Source organism: Molothrus ater, chromosome 25, assembly GCF_012460135.2.
Source record: "Molothrus ater isolate BHLD 08-10-18 breed brown headed cowbird chromosome 25, BPBGC_Mater_1.1, whole genome shotgun sequence".
NCBI lineage: Eukaryota > Metazoa > Chordata > Aves > Passeriformes > Icteridae > Molothrus > Molothrus ater.
Window position 1 is genome coordinate 4,318,318 of NC_050502.2, and position 16,087 is coordinate 4,334,404.

The 16,087-nt window shown below is 59.5% G+C and overlaps 2 protein-coding genes across 4 annotated transcripts in view; both read right to left on the reverse strand.

Annotated features, from left to right (window-relative positions):
- Nucleotides 1-9,225, reverse strand: part of SOX13 (SRY-box transcription factor 13) — a 37,114-nt gene extending 27,889 nt beyond the window's left edge. Inside the window, exon 1 of one of the 3 annotated variants that reach the window (XM_036398595.2) lies at nt 9,187-9,225. The gene's annotated coding sequence lies outside the window, so the exon portion shown is untranslated. Of the gene's footprint in view, nt 1-150; nt 307-9,186 lie in introns of those variants that run through there. The other 2 variants (XM_054517291.1, XM_054517292.1) reach the window with 2 other exon arrangements.
- A 3,108-nt stretch (nt 9,226-12,333) lies between these two features.
- Nucleotides 12,334-15,336, reverse strand: SNRPE (small nuclear ribonucleoprotein polypeptide E). The gene is made up of 5 exons (XM_036398625.2): nt 15,041-15,336; nt 14,809-14,835; nt 13,960-14,022; nt 13,286-13,364; nt 12,334-12,533 (listed from the first exon to the last, which is right to left on the reverse strand). Exons 1-5 carry the CDS (start codon nt 15,092-15,094, stop codon nt 12,478-12,480), a joined length of 279 nt encoding a protein of 92 aa, XP_036254518.1. The 5' UTR covers nt 15,095-15,336; the 3' UTR covers nt 12,334-12,477.
- Nucleotides 15,337-16,087: the final 751 nt, after the last annotated feature.

The window sequence follows — 16,087 nt, forward strand, 5'->3', positions numbered from 1 at the left end:
CCTGGGGCTGTACCCCGGTCTGTGCCGGTGCCCCCCGAGGCTCTATCGGTGCCCCCGGGGCTGCCTCGGTGCCTCCTGGGGCTGTGCCGGTTCCCCCCCAGCTCTATCGGTGCCTCTCGGGCTCTGCCGGTGCCCCTCGGCCGCACTCACAGCTCCGCTGCGCTGAGCCCCGGTGCCGCCGCCTCCGCCGGTGCTGCCGGTGCCGGTGCCGGTCCCGCCCCGGTGTCGGTGCCGGTCCCGCCCCGGTGCCGGTCCCGGTTCTGCCGCCGCGGGCTCCGCCACCGCCTCAGGTCCGCTCCATGTCCCCAGCGCCTCCGCTGGGAGCTGCCCCGGCGCCGGGCGGAGAGAGGGAGCGAGGAGGAGGAGGAGGAGGAGGAGGAGGAGGAGGAGGAGGAGGAGGGACCCCGCTCCAGCCAGCCAGCAGCCGCCTCCGGGGCGGCCCCGTGCCCGTCCCCTCCCCTCGAGACCCCCCTGCCCACGTGTGACAGCGCCGGGGCTCCCACGCTGTGCCCGGAGCTCCGCGCAGAGCCCTGACCCCCTCCCAAGGGCTGGGGCGGCACTCGGAGGGGTCTGGGGGGACCCTCCCGCACCCCGGGGTGGGCAGGGACCCAGCGGAGCCCCCTCGCTCGCTCCGAGCCGTGCCTGGAGTTTGGAGAGCCCAGCCCGCATTCCCGGGGGTGAGGGTCCCCAAAATCACAACGCGCCAGTGGCACACCCCAAAATCCGCCTTCCGATTTGGGGATCACCCCGAGTTTTGTTCCTTTCATCCCCCACCTCCCCTTTTTTTCCCCTGGAAATTCCTGACCATCCGATTCCATTCCAGCATCCCAGAAATTCCCGAGGAGAATTCCGGAGACGCTCCCTGAGCGTACCGGGGAGGGCAAAGGCGGGAACAGAACCGGAAACCTCACCTGGGCAGGCCAGGTGGGGCACGGAGGGGGCACCCGCGCTCCTGGCAGCCCTGGCACCGCTTTTCCCTGGATGCCAGCCCGGCCCCATTGTGAGGCTCTGCCCGAGTGGAACGGTCCCATTGTGGGAGCACTTTGGGAATTCTTCTCGCTCCCCTGCTTGCCAGCTTGGCTGGTGGCCAGCGTGGAAACTTCCTGATGCCCCAAATCAATCATCCCCCGGCCCTACAAACACCTCAGAGGTGAGGCCCTCTGAGCTCACCTCCCTCGGGGCCTCTTGGAGCTCCCAAACTCCCAGGTTTGGGATTTTCAAAGGGTTTTGCTGATTACAACCCCCTAAAACATCTCCAGGCTCCTCCAGATCCCAAAAGGGTTTCCCCTTTTCCAGTCCCCAAAGGATTTCCTCTTTTCCAATCCCTAAAGGGTTTCCCTTTTCCAATCCCCAAAACAGTTTCCCTTTTCCAATCCCCAAAGGATTTCCTCTTTTCCAATCCCAAAAGGGTTTCCCCTCTTCCAATCCCAAAGGGCTTCCCCTTTTCCAATCCCAAAAGAATTTCCCCTTCTCCAATCCCAAAAGGGGATTTGATTTATTTCATAATTAAATCATAACTTCAGGGAACCCCATGGAATCGTTCTTTTAAAAGGATTAAGTGCTGCTAAACCCTTTTTTTCTGTTTTTTTTTTTGCACCCACCCCTTTTGTGTGCCACGGCGAGGCTGGCACGGAGCAAGGGGAACAACTGGCAGCCCCCCAGCTGGACAGATGGACAGACAGACACCATTCCCACACACTTGGGGATGGAAAACCAGGAGCTCAGCTGGACCCACGAGGTTTTTCCTACTTGGGGAACCCTCAGGATCTCCCCAGACCCCAAACCCAGCGCCCCACACACCTCACGCCTCCAGCAGCTCCGGGAATTCCATCACCCACCTTCCCCCGGGAATCAAATCCCTTCCAGGGAGCAGCTGGAGAGGGACAGGGGCTGCCTTGGGCCACTGTTGACAAGGAGCCTTTTTTTTTTTTTTTCCTGCCGTGAAACCTTTAAAATGTTGTGTCAACACGGAAGGGCTGTTTATGTTTCACCAGCCGGGAAAGTTCCCATTGACTCCCGGCTCTTTCCTCCCCCACACCGTTATTTTCTGTTATTTTCTTCCCTGGGAATTTCTTTTTTTTTTTTTTTTTTACGCAAGGGCAGGAGAGAAGAGGAAGAGATGGAGCTGCTGCTGGGATTTGGGGTTTGCTGAGCTGAGCTGGAGGTTCTGGAGGGGTTTGGGCACCCACACCCCATTCCCAGCCCTCTCCCTGTCCCCATCCCAAAGAGCAGAGCAGTGACCTGGGATCATTTCCCATCCTCACCCTGAGGATTTCACAGGAAACAGGGGAAATGGGCTGCACCCACAGCCCCCAAACCCTAAAGGGGCTCGGTGGAACATTCCTATTAAACCCCATGGGACATTCCCATTAAATCCTATGGGACATTCCCGTTAAAACCCAGTGGGACATTCCCATATTCCCATTAAACCCCGTGAGACATTCCCATTATACCCCATGGGACATTCCCATTAAACACCATAGGACATTCCTATTAAACCCTGTGGGACATTCCCATTATACCCCATGGGACATTCCCATTAAACACCGTAGGACATTCCTATTAAACCCTGTGGGACATTCCCATTAAACTCCATGGGACATTCCCATTAAACCCCGTGGGACATTCCCATATTCCCATTAAACCCTGTGGGACATTCCCATTAAACCCCATGGGACATTCCCATATTCCCATTAAACCCCATGGGACATTCCCATATTCCCATTAAACCCCGTGGGACATTCCCATATTCCCAATCCCACCTGGAGAGGATGGGACAGGTCTCCCCCAGCCCCTCCGAGCCCCCTCCCCCGCTGGGGACACAGCTGGTCCCAGTGCCACCCCTGGCACGGGCAGTCCCGAGTGTCCCCAAAGCCACCACCCCCTCAGTGTCACCCCCCAACCCTGACAGGATCCCAAGAGGCCCCGGGAGGGGGGGGGGGTTATGGGGGACCCCGCGACCCCCGAGGTCCCCAAAGCCACTCCAGGGGACACAGGAGCGGTCCCCAGACTGGACAGGGACACAATTCCCTGCGGGGCCGGGGACCCGCGCGGAGCTGGAGCCGGAGCTTTGTTGGGGTGGCCATGGCAGCAGCCGGCCCGGCCCACTCGGATTTTCACTTTCTGTTCCTTCCTCGCCTGCCCCGGTGGGGTTGGTGGCCGTCCCCTCAATGCCACCAGCACTGCTGGCCCTGCCCCTGGCACCCCTCGTGGATCTGCTGGGCACTCCCGGGACCTGCTGGGCACCCTCAGGACCTGCTGGGCATCCCCAGGACCAACTGGGCATTGCCAGGACCTGCTGGGCATCCTCAGGACCTGCTGGGCATCCTCAGGACCAACTGGGCATCCCCAGGACCAACTGGGCATTGCCAGGACCTGCTGGACACCCCAGAACCTGCTGGGCACCCTCAGGATCTGCTGGGCACCCCTGGGACCTGCTGGGCACCCTCAGGACCTGCTGGGCATTGCCAGGACCAGCTGGACATCCTCAACACCCACTGGGCATCCCCAGGACCAACTGGGCATTGCCAGGACCTGCTGGACACCCCAGAACTTGCTGGGCATCCTCAGGACCTGCTGGGCATCCTTAACACCCACTGGGCATTGCCAGGATCAGCTGGATACCCCAGAACATGTTGGGCACTCCTGGGACCTACTGGGCATCCTCAGGACCAGCTGGGCATCCTCAGGACCAGCTGGGCATCCTCAACATCCACTGGGCATCACCAGAACCTGCTGGGCATCTCCAGGACTTTCTGGACACTCTCAGGACTTCCTGGGCATCCCCAGGACCTCCTGGCCATCCTCAGGACTTGCTGGACACCCCAGAACTTGCTGGCCATCCCCAAGGCATGAGGTGCCAGGTGGGGGACAAGGGCACAGCCACTGTCCCTGTCCCTGCCCTGGTCCCAGCCGGGACTGGCTCCCATGGCTGCCGCAGCGCTCCCGGAGCCTGTCCCGGCAGAGGAAGCCGGGACAATGGCTGGGGGGGCCGGAGAGCCGCAGGGCAGCGCTGCCGGAGCAGGGGGCACGCAGGGCAAAGGCTCGGCCGGGGATCGCCTTCCTTTTCCCAGCCCCGATCCCCCGGGGCCGGCGCGGCTGGGTCAGGGAAGGGCTCCGGACTCGCAACCGGCCCGGGGCAAAGCCGGGACAGGACAACAAAGCCGCGACATAAACCTGGGACAGCAAACCCGGCCTGTGGAAATCCCGGGTTGATGCAGTGAAGGCGCTGCCGCTGCCCACGAGCTCACTGCCACCCACCCCTCAGTGCCAGCAGCTGGCCTGGTGGCACTGGCCACCTTCCAGCACCCCAAATCCATCCTTCAGTATCCTAAATCCACCTTCCAGCACCCCAAATCCATCCTTCAGTATCCCAAATCCACCTTCCAGCGCCCCAAATCCATCATTCAGCATCCCAAATCCACCTTCCAGCGCCCCAAATCCATCCTTCAGCAGCCCAAATCCACCTTTGAGCACCCCAATCCCACCTTCCAGTACCCCAATCCCACCCTCCAGCACTCCAAATCCATCTTCCAGTGCCCCATTTCCTCTTTCCAGCACCCCAAATCCGGCCGGACTCCAGGCTCACCCCCCCAGTGCCCACCCTGGAGGTCCCCACCGTGTGTCCCCCCCGTGTGACACCGCTTGTGCCAACCCTCCTGGGGACACCCAGCTGCAATCAGGGATCCCCTGATTGAGGGGGACTCAATTCCCGACCTGCTTTTCACCCGGGCTGTTCGGATTGTCCCTGTCCCCGGCACAAGGGGCCAGCCCAGCCACACACCGCGGCAGTGCCACCACGGGGGGGGTGACACAGCCAGCCTGGCACTGTCCCCACCGCGTCCCAGCCGTGCCCAGACCGGAGGGGGTGACGCTGAGCGGGGAGGGACAGAGGGACAGCGGGAGGGACAGAGGGGACGGCCGGACCACACAGCGGGCCCGGGGGGCAGCGGGGCCGAGCTGAGCCCCGACCTCCCCCGGGGCCCGAGCCCGGCGCTGCCGCTTCAAAGGCGACACCGAGGCTGTCCCAGGGCTGTCACCCTCCGCCAGCCCGGCTCCGGCGGGGACCCGGTGCCACCCAGCCCCACAGAGGGGCTTTTCTTGTCCCCCCGCCTTTGTTTTCTATTTAGTGCTTTTGTTCCCCCCTCTTTGGGGCTTTGTTCCAGCTCGTCCTTTGTTCCGACGCCTTTGGTTTCTCTTCCCTTTGATGCTTTGTCACTCCCTTCATCTTGGTGCTTTTCTTTCCCCGGTTTTTTTTAAGGTTTTTTGGTTTGTGCTTTTTTTGTTGTTGGTCCATTTTTTTCTTTTCTTTTTTTTTTTTTTTTAAGCTGGCTCTTTGGTTTTGGGGGGATTTTATTGGGGTTTTTTTTGTTGTTGTTGTTGTTTTTTCTCTCCTGGCCGCTCCGCTCTTGGCATTTTTCTCTTTTCTGCTGCCTCGTCCACTCTCGGGTCACATGGACGCGGCCCGGATTGTCTCCAAATCCCCATTTGTCTTGTTTTGGTGCCTGCATTTCCCTGCCTTTATGTCCTTTTTCTTAAGAGACTCTCAGCGATTTCTTCTCTCGGCCGCGGGGAGATCGGAGGGAGGGGGGGGGGGGTCGGGGCTTAATTAATTAGCGAGTGTAATCTTGAGCTGCGGGATGTGCGGAGCGTCATTAGGGCTGTCATTAGGGTGTTAGGGGTTAGCGAGGATTTAAATACCAGCTAATTGCAGCCAAGAGCTCCCGACTCCGCCAAAAAAAAAAAAAAAATTCCAGCGGGGAAGAGCCGGCCTTGGGTTTTTGGGGAGAATTGGGAGAAACTCCCGGCAGGGAGGATGAGAAACAGGAGGGGGTAAAAGGGTGAAAAATCGTCACTTGAGGGGTGTTCAGTGTCACTTCGGGCACTCCTTGGCACGGCAGAGCCAGCCCAGGATGCCAGGGCAGAATGGATAGGGTTAAATGCCCTGCGGGTGGCGATTTTTCCCCGTTCCCATCACCCAGGGAACCCTTTGGAAACGGGAATTCGGCCGGAATTCGGATGGACGAGCCCGGGCGGCACACGGGGCCGCTGCTGCCACGGAGGGGACAAGGACTTTAATGTCACAGCCGTGACACGAGCGGCTCGGGGCACGTGCGGAGCCCCGCCGCAAGATCAGATACCGGGATTCGGGAGCCGTTTTCACCCCACGAGCGGCTCCGCTTTGATTTGAGCGCCCCAAACCAAGCTCGGGCACGGTGGCACCGCTGAGGTGTCGCATCACCCCCCAAGCGAGCTCGGGGTCCTTTTTCAGTGCCCCAAATCCCCCCCGTGCCGCAGGTTTCGAGCGGCTGGCGCTGCTCCCCAGCTGCCGAGGGGAGGAAACAGCCAAAATAGCAACAGGATGTGCCCCCAGATAAGGTGATCGATATCAGAAAGCGCCGCTTTTTCAAGGCAGAGCCGAGCCCAGCTGCTCGAACAGGAGATCGGCCCCCGATAGGGGCGGCTCCGGCTTCTCGACACCCCAATTTCTCCTGCCCCCGCTGGTTTTCGGTAACGCGGTGACGTCCGCGGGGTTTTGGAGGGGTTGGTGTGGGAGGAGGGGGCGGAATTCGGATGGGGAGAAGGGCGGGAGGATCCCGGGAGCTGCAGGGAGAGCTGGCTGATTTGTGGGATGTCCTAAAGGTGAGATTGGGGTGGATCTGGCTGCTGCCAACACACCCCAAAAAGTGCTGAGGGTGTAACCGTGATTCCTGGGGTGAGCCGGGCACTGGGGGACAGCTGGGAAGGTTCCAGAAGATTTTTTGGGATGCCACCTCCATGATCCCACAAATGAGCACAGGCACAGCCGGAGCTCTCCATGGGTGAGGAGTCCCAGGGAATGGGCACAGAGCAGCCCCAAACAGCCCCTGCCGACCCCAATCCCACATGGAAAACTGGGAACTGTGGCTCCAGGAGTGCCAAAACCTGAGCAGGACATCCCCAGGGACATCCCCGGGGACATCTCCAGGGGCATCCTCACCCCTCCCCAGCCCTGCCCTGCACATTGTCCCCTCCAAACTGCGCCACCGCCCCGTGTCACCGGGCCCGGGTGACTCCTCCACGGCCAAGGGGTGCCAGGGAGCCGTGCCAGCCGTGCCAGCCGTGCCAGCCGTGCCAGCCTCTCCCGGCCCCACCAGCACCTTCAGAGGTTAAAAACCAACAAAAGGAGCCGCAAAACCCATCCTGCAGGTCTGCCCGGTCCCGCGGCTCTTCAAATGCAAACTCCGAGCCCATAAAACCCGATTGTCCATCATAAACTCCAGACTGTCCATCCCAAAACCCCGAACTGTCCATCCTAAAACCCAGGATTGTCCATCCTCAAACCCCAGATTGCCCATCCTCAAACCCCAGGATTGTCCATCCTGAAACTCCAGATTGTCCATCCCAAACCCCAGGATTGTCCATCCTGAAACTCCAGATTGTCCATCCTCAAACCCTGGGCTGTCCATCCCAAAACTCTGACTGTCCATCCTAAAACTCCAGACTGCCCATCCTAAAACTCCGAATTGTGCATCCTAAAACTCCAGGTTGTCCGTCCCAAAACTCCAGATTGTCCTTCCCAAAATCCCGAATTGTGCATCCTAAAATTCCAGATTGTCCATCCCAAAACCCCGGATTGTCCATCCCAAAACCCCCGCGGCTCCCGCTGTGCCGTGGCCCGGCCTGGTGTCACCTCCTGCTGCCACCCCCTCCCCTGGCATTGCCACCGGATCACCCTGAGCTCGCTCTGCCGTGTCTTCCAAAGGGCTGAACCTGTTTTTATGGCAGAGCTGGCACCGGGAAGGCTAAAAAAAAAAACCAAAAAAAACCAAAAAAAAAACCCAAAAAAGCCTCCCCTGATCTCTGTATCTGCAGCCATGCAAGGAATATTGTTCAGCGCAGCACAAAAGCATCCCTGAAAATAGAAGCGCCAGGGCCAGGCCTGCCAGTGGCTGTGTGAGATAACGTCTACTTGCAAACAGTGTGTCTTTGTGCCGCTGTCACTGTCCCCATTGTTCAGGAGCCTATTGCCTCGGGGATATTGTTCCCTCCTTTTGTCTCAGCCCGGCTCCTTTTTGTTTGACTTTACTTTACCATTTCATTCCTCTCCTTTGTGCCGCCGTTCTTGCTTTTGTCTCCCTCTCTCTCTCTCTGCCTTTTCTCTCGCTGATTTGTATTTAGCGATTGTTCCCGGCTCGCTGCGAGCACAAAGTGCTCCGGGCTCTTTTCTCACTCCATTCATTCCCTATTCAGGTGCGTTTGTTTGCCCGTAGGTACCGGCAGGAGCGGATTTGGGGGGGGATTTGGGGTTTTAGGGGGTCCTGGAAGCGGGCAAAGGGAGCTGGAGGCTGCTGGTGGCCTTTGGGGACAGTCAGGTCCCCGTGTGCACCATCCCCGCCCCAAAAAAGCACCGGGAAAAGGACAAATGAGCCCCCAGGTGGAGCGGCCGAGGATGCTGGCAGGGACACGGGGGTGGCACCGGAGAGGTGACCGGGCCCGGTGCCAGCTGGGCCGATCCCAGAGCGGATCCGAGCCCAGCCGAGCAGTCCCGACCCTGGAACTGGCGGTCCCGGCTCCCCCCAGCCCCGCATCTGCAGCACGCCCGGATTTTAGGAGCCCCTGGAGGCACAAGGAGAACATTCCGCGGCCTCTCCCCTCCTCTGCACCGCGGCTGTGCCCTCCCGGAGCGACCCTCGGGGTGGCACCACCCACCCCCGCTGCCACCCCCCGGTGTCCCCAGCTGGGATTCACCCTCGGGACCACAGGGACAGCGGCTGGATCCCCTGGAGGTGGCCTGGGGACATCTGGGGAGCGGCTCAGAGGCTCCCGGGGTGCCCCAGACCCCGCAGGATGGGGGGCACCCCCTGCCCCCCAGGCCCTGCCGCCTCCTGCCCGGACCTGCCCGCTGCAGGGAGGGCTCGTTCCCAGAGCTACGAGGAGGAGGAGGAGGAGGAGGAGGAGGAGGGCTCGGATTCCCCAGGAATCCTTCAGGGCGAGCTGACAAGTGGCCACCCCCGGAGACAACAAAGCCCCGCTGTTCTCCGGGCACGGCCCGCGTGACCCGACGGGACTTTTCCATCCCCTCCCCGCCACCGAAACCCCGGAGGATCCAAGAGAAACCTTCCTCCTCCTCCTCCTCCTCCTCCTCCTCCTTTACACAGCCCACGCGAAGCGGGAGAGGCCCCGCGGGGACCCCCCCAGACTCACCCCGGGAACGAGGGACGGAGCGGGACGAGGGGACAGCGAGCGGCGAGCGCGGTGGCTCCGCGGGGCCAGCGGGAGCCCCCGGGCCCGGGCGGTCCCGGGGCCGCGGGGGGGGCGTGCCTGGGAATGGAGGGAGCGGACTGAGGGCCATTGTCTCATTGTTCGGGCTTCAAAGGACAATGGGCCATTGTTGTCCCCGGGGATGCCATTGTTTGCTTCCCCTGCAGATCCCGGCCGCGCACGGAGCTTTCCCGAGGGCCGGCTCCGTGTGTGGGACGCTCCAGAACAACGAGGCAGGAATGTTTCTTTCCTTCCCCACGCCCTGGTTTTGTTGGTTTTTTTTTTTTTTTTTTTGCACGGTTGTGCCATCCTGAAAAAAGGCACGGCCAGAGGGGATGGGACCACCCAGAGACCCCCCTGGACCCCGCAGGGATGGGCTGAGAGCGGGGGGTTCATCCTCCATCGCTCCATCCCTGCACATTCCAAGGGAGAGGGCACAAAATCCAGCCGGGGTGAAGCCGCTTCTGACTCCAGGAGCATCCACCCGGCAATATCCCGATTTTCCATCCCGCGGATCCCCCAGATCTGCCCCGGCACGGCGGCGTTTGGCTCCTACAGCGCCCAGGAAAAGCGCTCGGGAAGGGACGGCCCGGCCCGGAGCGCGCCTGGAGCGGATTCCCGGGGCTGATCCCTCGGGGAAATTCAACGGAGGGGCCGAGGAAAAGCTCGGGGAGGGGGAAGGAGCAGGGAAAGAGGGGGGAAGGAGCAGAATTCCAGGAGCAGAGAAAGGTGCAGAATTCCAGGAGCAGGGAAACGCGCAGGGGAAAGAGCAGAATTCTAGGAGCAGGGAAGGAGCAGGGGGGCGAGCAGAATTCCAGGAATAGGAAAGGAGAGGGGAAGGAGCAGAATTCCAGGAGCAGAATTCCAGCCCCTCCGCAGCCCGAGGCGGGCCGGGGGATGGATGGAGCAGGAAAGGGACTCGCTGTGCTCAGGGACACCCTCGCTGCTGCCAACAGCCGGGAAAGGCGGGAGGAACTCTGGGAGCCTGGGATGAACCCCGGGAGAGCTCCGGGATGAGCTCTGGGATGAACCCCGGGAGAGCTGCGGGACAGCCCCGGGAGAGCCCCAGGAGCGCTCAGGGCTGGCACTGGGGGAGAAGGGGGCACTGCCCCTGCAGGAATCGGCCTGGCCGCGGTTCCTCCCCTCCCCAGGGCTGCGACCACCCTGGGGATGAAGCCTTGGAGCGATCCCAGCCCGGCCGGAAGAGCCCCCGAGCCCCCCGAGCGCAGCCCCGGGGCTGAGGAGCGCCCCAAGCTCGGGCTCAGCCCCTCCAGAGCTTTGTCCCCATTGCCCGCCTGTCCCTGGGGGTCACCCGGCCCCTCTGGGGGTTCCTGGGTCTCCGTCCCCTCCAGCCGCCAGCCCGGGAGGTGGCAGTGGCTGGGGACACGGGGAGGTGACAATGGCGGGGCACAGGCAGAGGTGGGCACAAACCCGGAGAGGTGGCAGTGGCTGGGGACACGAGGAGGTGACACAAATGGGGAGGTGGCAGTGGCTGGGGACACCGGGAGGTGGCAATGGCTGGGCACAGGGGAAGGTGGCAGTGGCTGGGGACAGGCAGAGGTGACACAAACCCAGGGAGGTGGCAGTGGCTGGGGACACAGAGAGGTGACACAAACCGGTGCCAGGTCCTTTACCAGTCCCCACAAGTGATTTGCACACCTGTGGGGTGACACACCCACCCTCAGTGCCCCCCAATTTCCTCTCCCACCTCTGCTCTGCCCTTATCTCACCCCCCTTATCTCATCAGCCCTGCTGATAAGGGCTCGTGGCTGATGGGGCCCCAAACGGAATTTTGGGGCCAGCTGTCCCCAAACCCCTCTGTGGGGCCCTGCTGCCGTCACTGCCCCCAAATCGGGGCTCCCCTCCCTCCTGCAGGGCCCCCCAACATCTGCAGGGCCCCGAGCGGCTCCGGGCTCTGGGGGGGTGACAAAAAAGGGTCGGGAAAAGAGGAACCCCCCAGGAATCCTGGCCCTGTTCCTCCTCCTCCTGATCCCGGGAATTCCGGCCGGGATTGGGGTCGGGGAGAGCCGGGACTGGGGTCGGAGAGAGGAGGGAGTGGGATCGGGGAGAGCCGGGATTGGGAATTCCGACTGGGATTGGGGTCGGGCAGAGCCGGGACTGGGATCGGGAATTCCGGACGGGATTGGGATCAGGGAATTCCGGCCGGGATTGGGATCGAGGAATTCCGGCCGGGATTGGGATCGGGGAATTTCAGCCGGGATTGGGATCGGGGAATTTCGGCCGGGATTGGGGTCGGGCAGAGCCGGGACTGGGATCGGGAATTCCGGCCGGGATTGGGATCGAGGAATTTCGGCCGGGATTGGGATCGGGAATTCCGGCCGGGATTGGGGTCGGGCAGAGCCGAGCCCGCAGCTCCCCCTTCTGTCCAGAGCCTTCTGAAAGCTTTTCCCCGTTCTGACAGGAATTTGGGACGCTCCAGGCAGAATTCCCACAGAATTCCCGAGGCTTGGGAAAAGGAATTCCAGCTGGGAATGAAGAATCCCCCGGGTGAGGCAAAGCCGAGGTTTGAGGGAGGAATGGGAAGGGATTTCTTGGCAAAAAGGGATTTGATTTGGGGAAAAAGAGATCAGTTTTTTTTGGGGGGGGGGGGGGGGGGAAAGGATTCTTTTTGGGATAAACAAGTTACTTATTGGGGAAAAGGAATTGGTTTGGGAAAAGGATTTTTTTTGGGATAAAGAGATTGGTTTGGGGGAAAAAAAGAGGATTATTTTTAGGATTAAGGGATTTTTTTGTGGGGAAGAAGGGACTGGTTTATCCCTTTAGGAAAAAGGGATTTGGTTTGGGAAGAAGAGATTGGTTTTGGGATAAAGGGATTTTTAGGGGAAAGGGATTTGTTCTGGGAAATTAAGAATTATTTTTGGGAAGAAGTGATGGGTTTGGGGAAGATGGGATTGATTTGGGGAAGAAGGGATGATTTTCAGGGAGATGGGATTGATTTGGGGAAGAAGGGATTGTTTTTGGGATAAAGGGCTTGGTCTGGGAAAACCTGAACCCCCAGATCCAACCCCACAGGGAAAAACCCTTGGAAAACATTTCCCCCACCCCGAGACTGAAACCCCATTCCCAGACTTTGTTACAAAAACCCCATTTTATTGCCCAAAGAAAAGCCCAAACTACAAAACACGATTCCCAGAGGAGCTGAGGGGTTTCCCCCATGGCTCATCCCGTTTTTGCAGCGTTCCCAATCCCATTCCCAGCTGGAGCAGCCTGCCCCTAACTGGAGACGCTCTGCAGGAGGGTGATGTTGTCCCCCTTCAGCATGATCCGACCTGGAACCCAACGGGAGCGGGAATGGGGGCGAGTTTTGGGATGGGAGCGCCCCAAAACCACCCAATCCCACAGCTGGAGCTCGGCCCCAAAACCTGGAGCCCAATCCCACAGCTGGAGCTCGGCCCCAAAACCTGGAGCCCAATCCCACAGCTGGAGCTCGGCCCCAAAACCTGGATTTCAGCCCCAAAACCTGAAGCCCAATCCTGCAGCTGGATTCCAACCCCACAGCTGGATTCCAACCCCAAAATTTGGATTCCAATCCCAAAGCCTGGATCCTAATCTCACAGCTGGAGCCCAATCCCAAAACCTGGATCCCAATCCCAAAACCTGGATCCCAGCCCCACAGCTGGATTCCAATCCCTAAACCTGGATCCTGCCCCCAAAACCTGGATGCTGGCCTCAAACCTGGATCCCAATTCCACAGCTGGAGCCCAGCCCCAAAACCTGGATCTCAATCCCAAAACCTGAATTCCAAACCCACAGCCAGAGCCCAATCCCAAAGCCTGGATCCTGGCCCCAAAACCTGGATCCCAATCCCACAGCTGGAACCCAAACCCAAAACCTGGATCCCAATCCCAAAGCCTGGATTCCAGCAGGATTTAAGGCCCCACATCCAGGTTCCAGGCTGGCACATTGGGATTTTAGGGTCCAATACCTGAATTCCAGGATCCCACATCTGATATTTAGGACCCCAGCCCCGGATTTCAGGTCCCACCCCCCAATTCCAGGCTTCCCCACCCCCCTGCCCTACCCAGCTGCTTCCTGGATTTGGTTTTGGAGTGAATTTCCTCAGCATCGTCCAGCACCAGGTTCATGTACTCATCAAAGCCCTGCAGGAGCAGCACCAACCTCAGTGAAAATCCAAAAAAAAAAACCCTAAAAACCCCAAATCACCCCCAAAAAACTCCACCCCCTCCAAAAAACCCAAACCCCCCCAAAAAAAACCCCAAAAAACCCACCCAAACCCCCAAAAATTTAAAAAAACCAAAACAAAAAAAAAAAAAAACAAAACCTCAAAAAAATTTAAAAAGCCCCAAACCCAAAAAAAATTAAAAACCCCAAAACCCAAAAAAAACCCCAAAACACTCCAAAAAACCCCAAAGAACAAAAAAACCCAAAACAAAAAAAACCCCAAAAAACAAAACAAAAAAAATACTCAAAAAACCCCTCCACCCCCCCCAAAAAAACAAATACAAAACAAACAAAAAAGCCTCAAAAAACTCCAAAAAACCCCAAACCCCTCCCCAAAAAAGGTCCTAAAAAAATACAAAAAACCCCAACCCTCCCCCCCAAAAAGAAACCCCAAAAGCCCCGAACCCTGCAATTGCCAGGAGAAGCACAAGGCAGAAATGGGTTTAGGGGAGGGGAGAAGGCAGAGGGGTGACCCCAGAGCAGGGGGGGTGACAAGGGGACAGTGGCACTCACGATGATGCAGCCCTCGATCCTCATGTTCACCTGCTCATAGAGCCACACCTGGATCCTGGATCTCTGCAAGGCACCAAAAACACCTCTGGGGGGGCCCTGGGGGGTTCAGGGCCCATCCTCACCCCCAAATCAGGGGGGGTTCCCTGGGAATGTCCTGTGGGATGGCAGTGGGAGGAGCAGCAGGGACTGCTCTGGTGTTTGGATGGATTAAATGGAGAGAAATGGGGTTTAAATGGGGTTTTGGGAAGGAATTGTTCTCTGAGAGGGGCTGGGATGGAATTCCCTGAGGAGCTGTGGCTGCTCCAGCTCTGGGAGTGTCCCAGGCCAGGTTGGACAGTGGATAAAATGGATAAAATTTACAAAATGGATAAAAAAGATAAAACGGCACCCTTGGATGGTGGAAGGTGTCCCTGCCACGGCAGGGCTGGGAATGGGATGATCCTTAGGATCTTCCAACCCAAACCATTCCAGAATTCCATAAAAAATTCCAGTTTAGGACTCCTGACTCATTCCCAGCCTGCCAATTTTCACAGAATCTGAGGCTGCCCCATCCCTGGGTGTCCCAGGCCGGCCTGGAGCAGCCTGGCCCAAGGGAAGGTGCTGCCCATGGCAGGACTGGCAATGGGATGATCCTTAGGATCTTCCAACCCAAACCATTCCAGAATTCCATAAAAAATCCCAATTTCAGGACTCCAGACTCATTCCCAGCCTGCCAATTTTCACAGAATCCCCATCCCTGGCATGTCCCAGGCCGGGCAGGAGCAGCCTGGCCCAGGGGACGGTGTCGCTGCCATGGCAGGGCTGACACCGGGTGGCATTTGGGGTCCCTCTCCGCGGTGATTCACTCACGTTCTGCAGGTAGCGGAAGATCAGGTTCTGGAGCCGAGCGTTAAGGGCACAGCACAGCCGGGAGCCCCAGGCACGGCCGGGACGGGACCCGAACCCCTGAGGGGACCCCGCGGGTGGGGCCTTGACCCCGCCATGGAACCCGCCCGCCCCGCTCCCTTCCCGCCCGCCAGCCCCGCGCTCCCCGCAGCCTCCCCGCGCTCCCCCGGTGCCCTCAGCGCTGGCGGCAGGATACGATGGGCTGCACCATCACCTTCTGCACCTTCTGGCCCTGCCCGCGGTACGCCATGGCTGCGCGGGGCCGAGGGGCACTGTGGGAGAGCGGCGGTGTGAGGGGATGGAGGAGCGCGGGGCACTGTGGGATGGCGGCGGAACAGGATGGGGAAACACGGAGCACTGTGGGATAGTGGAGGAACGGGAGCGGCACCGTGCGGGGCGCTGTGGGACGGTGGCGGTGTGAGGGGATAGCGGCGGTGTGAGGGGATGGAGGAGCGCGGGGCACTGTGGGATAGCGGCTGAACAGGATGGGGACACGGGGCACTGTGGGATAGTGGCGGTGTGAGGGGAATGGAGGAGCGCGGGGCACTGTGGGATAGCGGCTGAACAGGATGGGGACACGGGGCACTGTGGGATAGTGGCGGAACAGGATGGGGACACGGGGCACTGTGGGATAGTGGCGGTGGGAGGGGAATGGCACCGCGGGGCACTGTGGGATAGTGGGGGTGTGAGGGGGATGGAGGAGCACGGGGCACTGTGGGATAGTGGCGGTGTGAGGGGATGGCACCGCGGGGCACTGTGGGATAGTGGCGGTGTGAGGGGATGGCACCGCGGGGCACTGTGGGATAGTGGCGGTGTGAGGGGATGGCACCGCGGGGCACTGTGGGATAGTGGCGGTGTGAGGGGATGGAGGAGCACGGGGCACTGTGGGATAGTGGCGGTGTGAGGGGATGGAGGAGCGCGGGGCACTGTGGGATAGTGGCGGTGTGAGGGCGGCCTTTTTTTCTTACTTTTTTATCATTATTTTTAGATTTTTTTTTCTCTTAGTAGGGTTTTTTCTTGCTAGTATTATGGGGTTTTATGCCATTCTTTTATTTGGGTGTAATAACCATAATTCAGTAAAAAAAAAATCCCTAATTCCCCTAGCTCAGAGCTATGTCCTAAAACACTCAACTATAAAACAAAGTGATTTTTGTGCTCTTACAGCACCGGAGTTTTCCTGTTCATTTGTCCCTCAAGAAGAAAGCAAAAAAATCCCTGAAACATCTCCCATGGCCCCGTTCCC

Excerpts from the sequence above, each read along its gene's own strand:
- SNRPE (XM_036398625.2), bottom strand. The coding sequence starts at position 15,094 with ATGGCGTACCGCGGGCAGGGCCAGAAGGTGCAGAAGGTGATGGTGCAG. Across the intron at positions 14,836-15,040 it reads AGGTGATGGTGCAGCCCATC|AACCTGATCTTCCGCTACCT; the intron begins GTATCCTGCCGC and ends GCTCGGCTCCAG. Across the intron at positions 13,365-13,959 it reads GGATCGAGGGCTGCATCATC|GGCTTTGATGAGTACATGAA; the intron begins GTGAGTGCCACT and ends CTGCTCCTGCAG.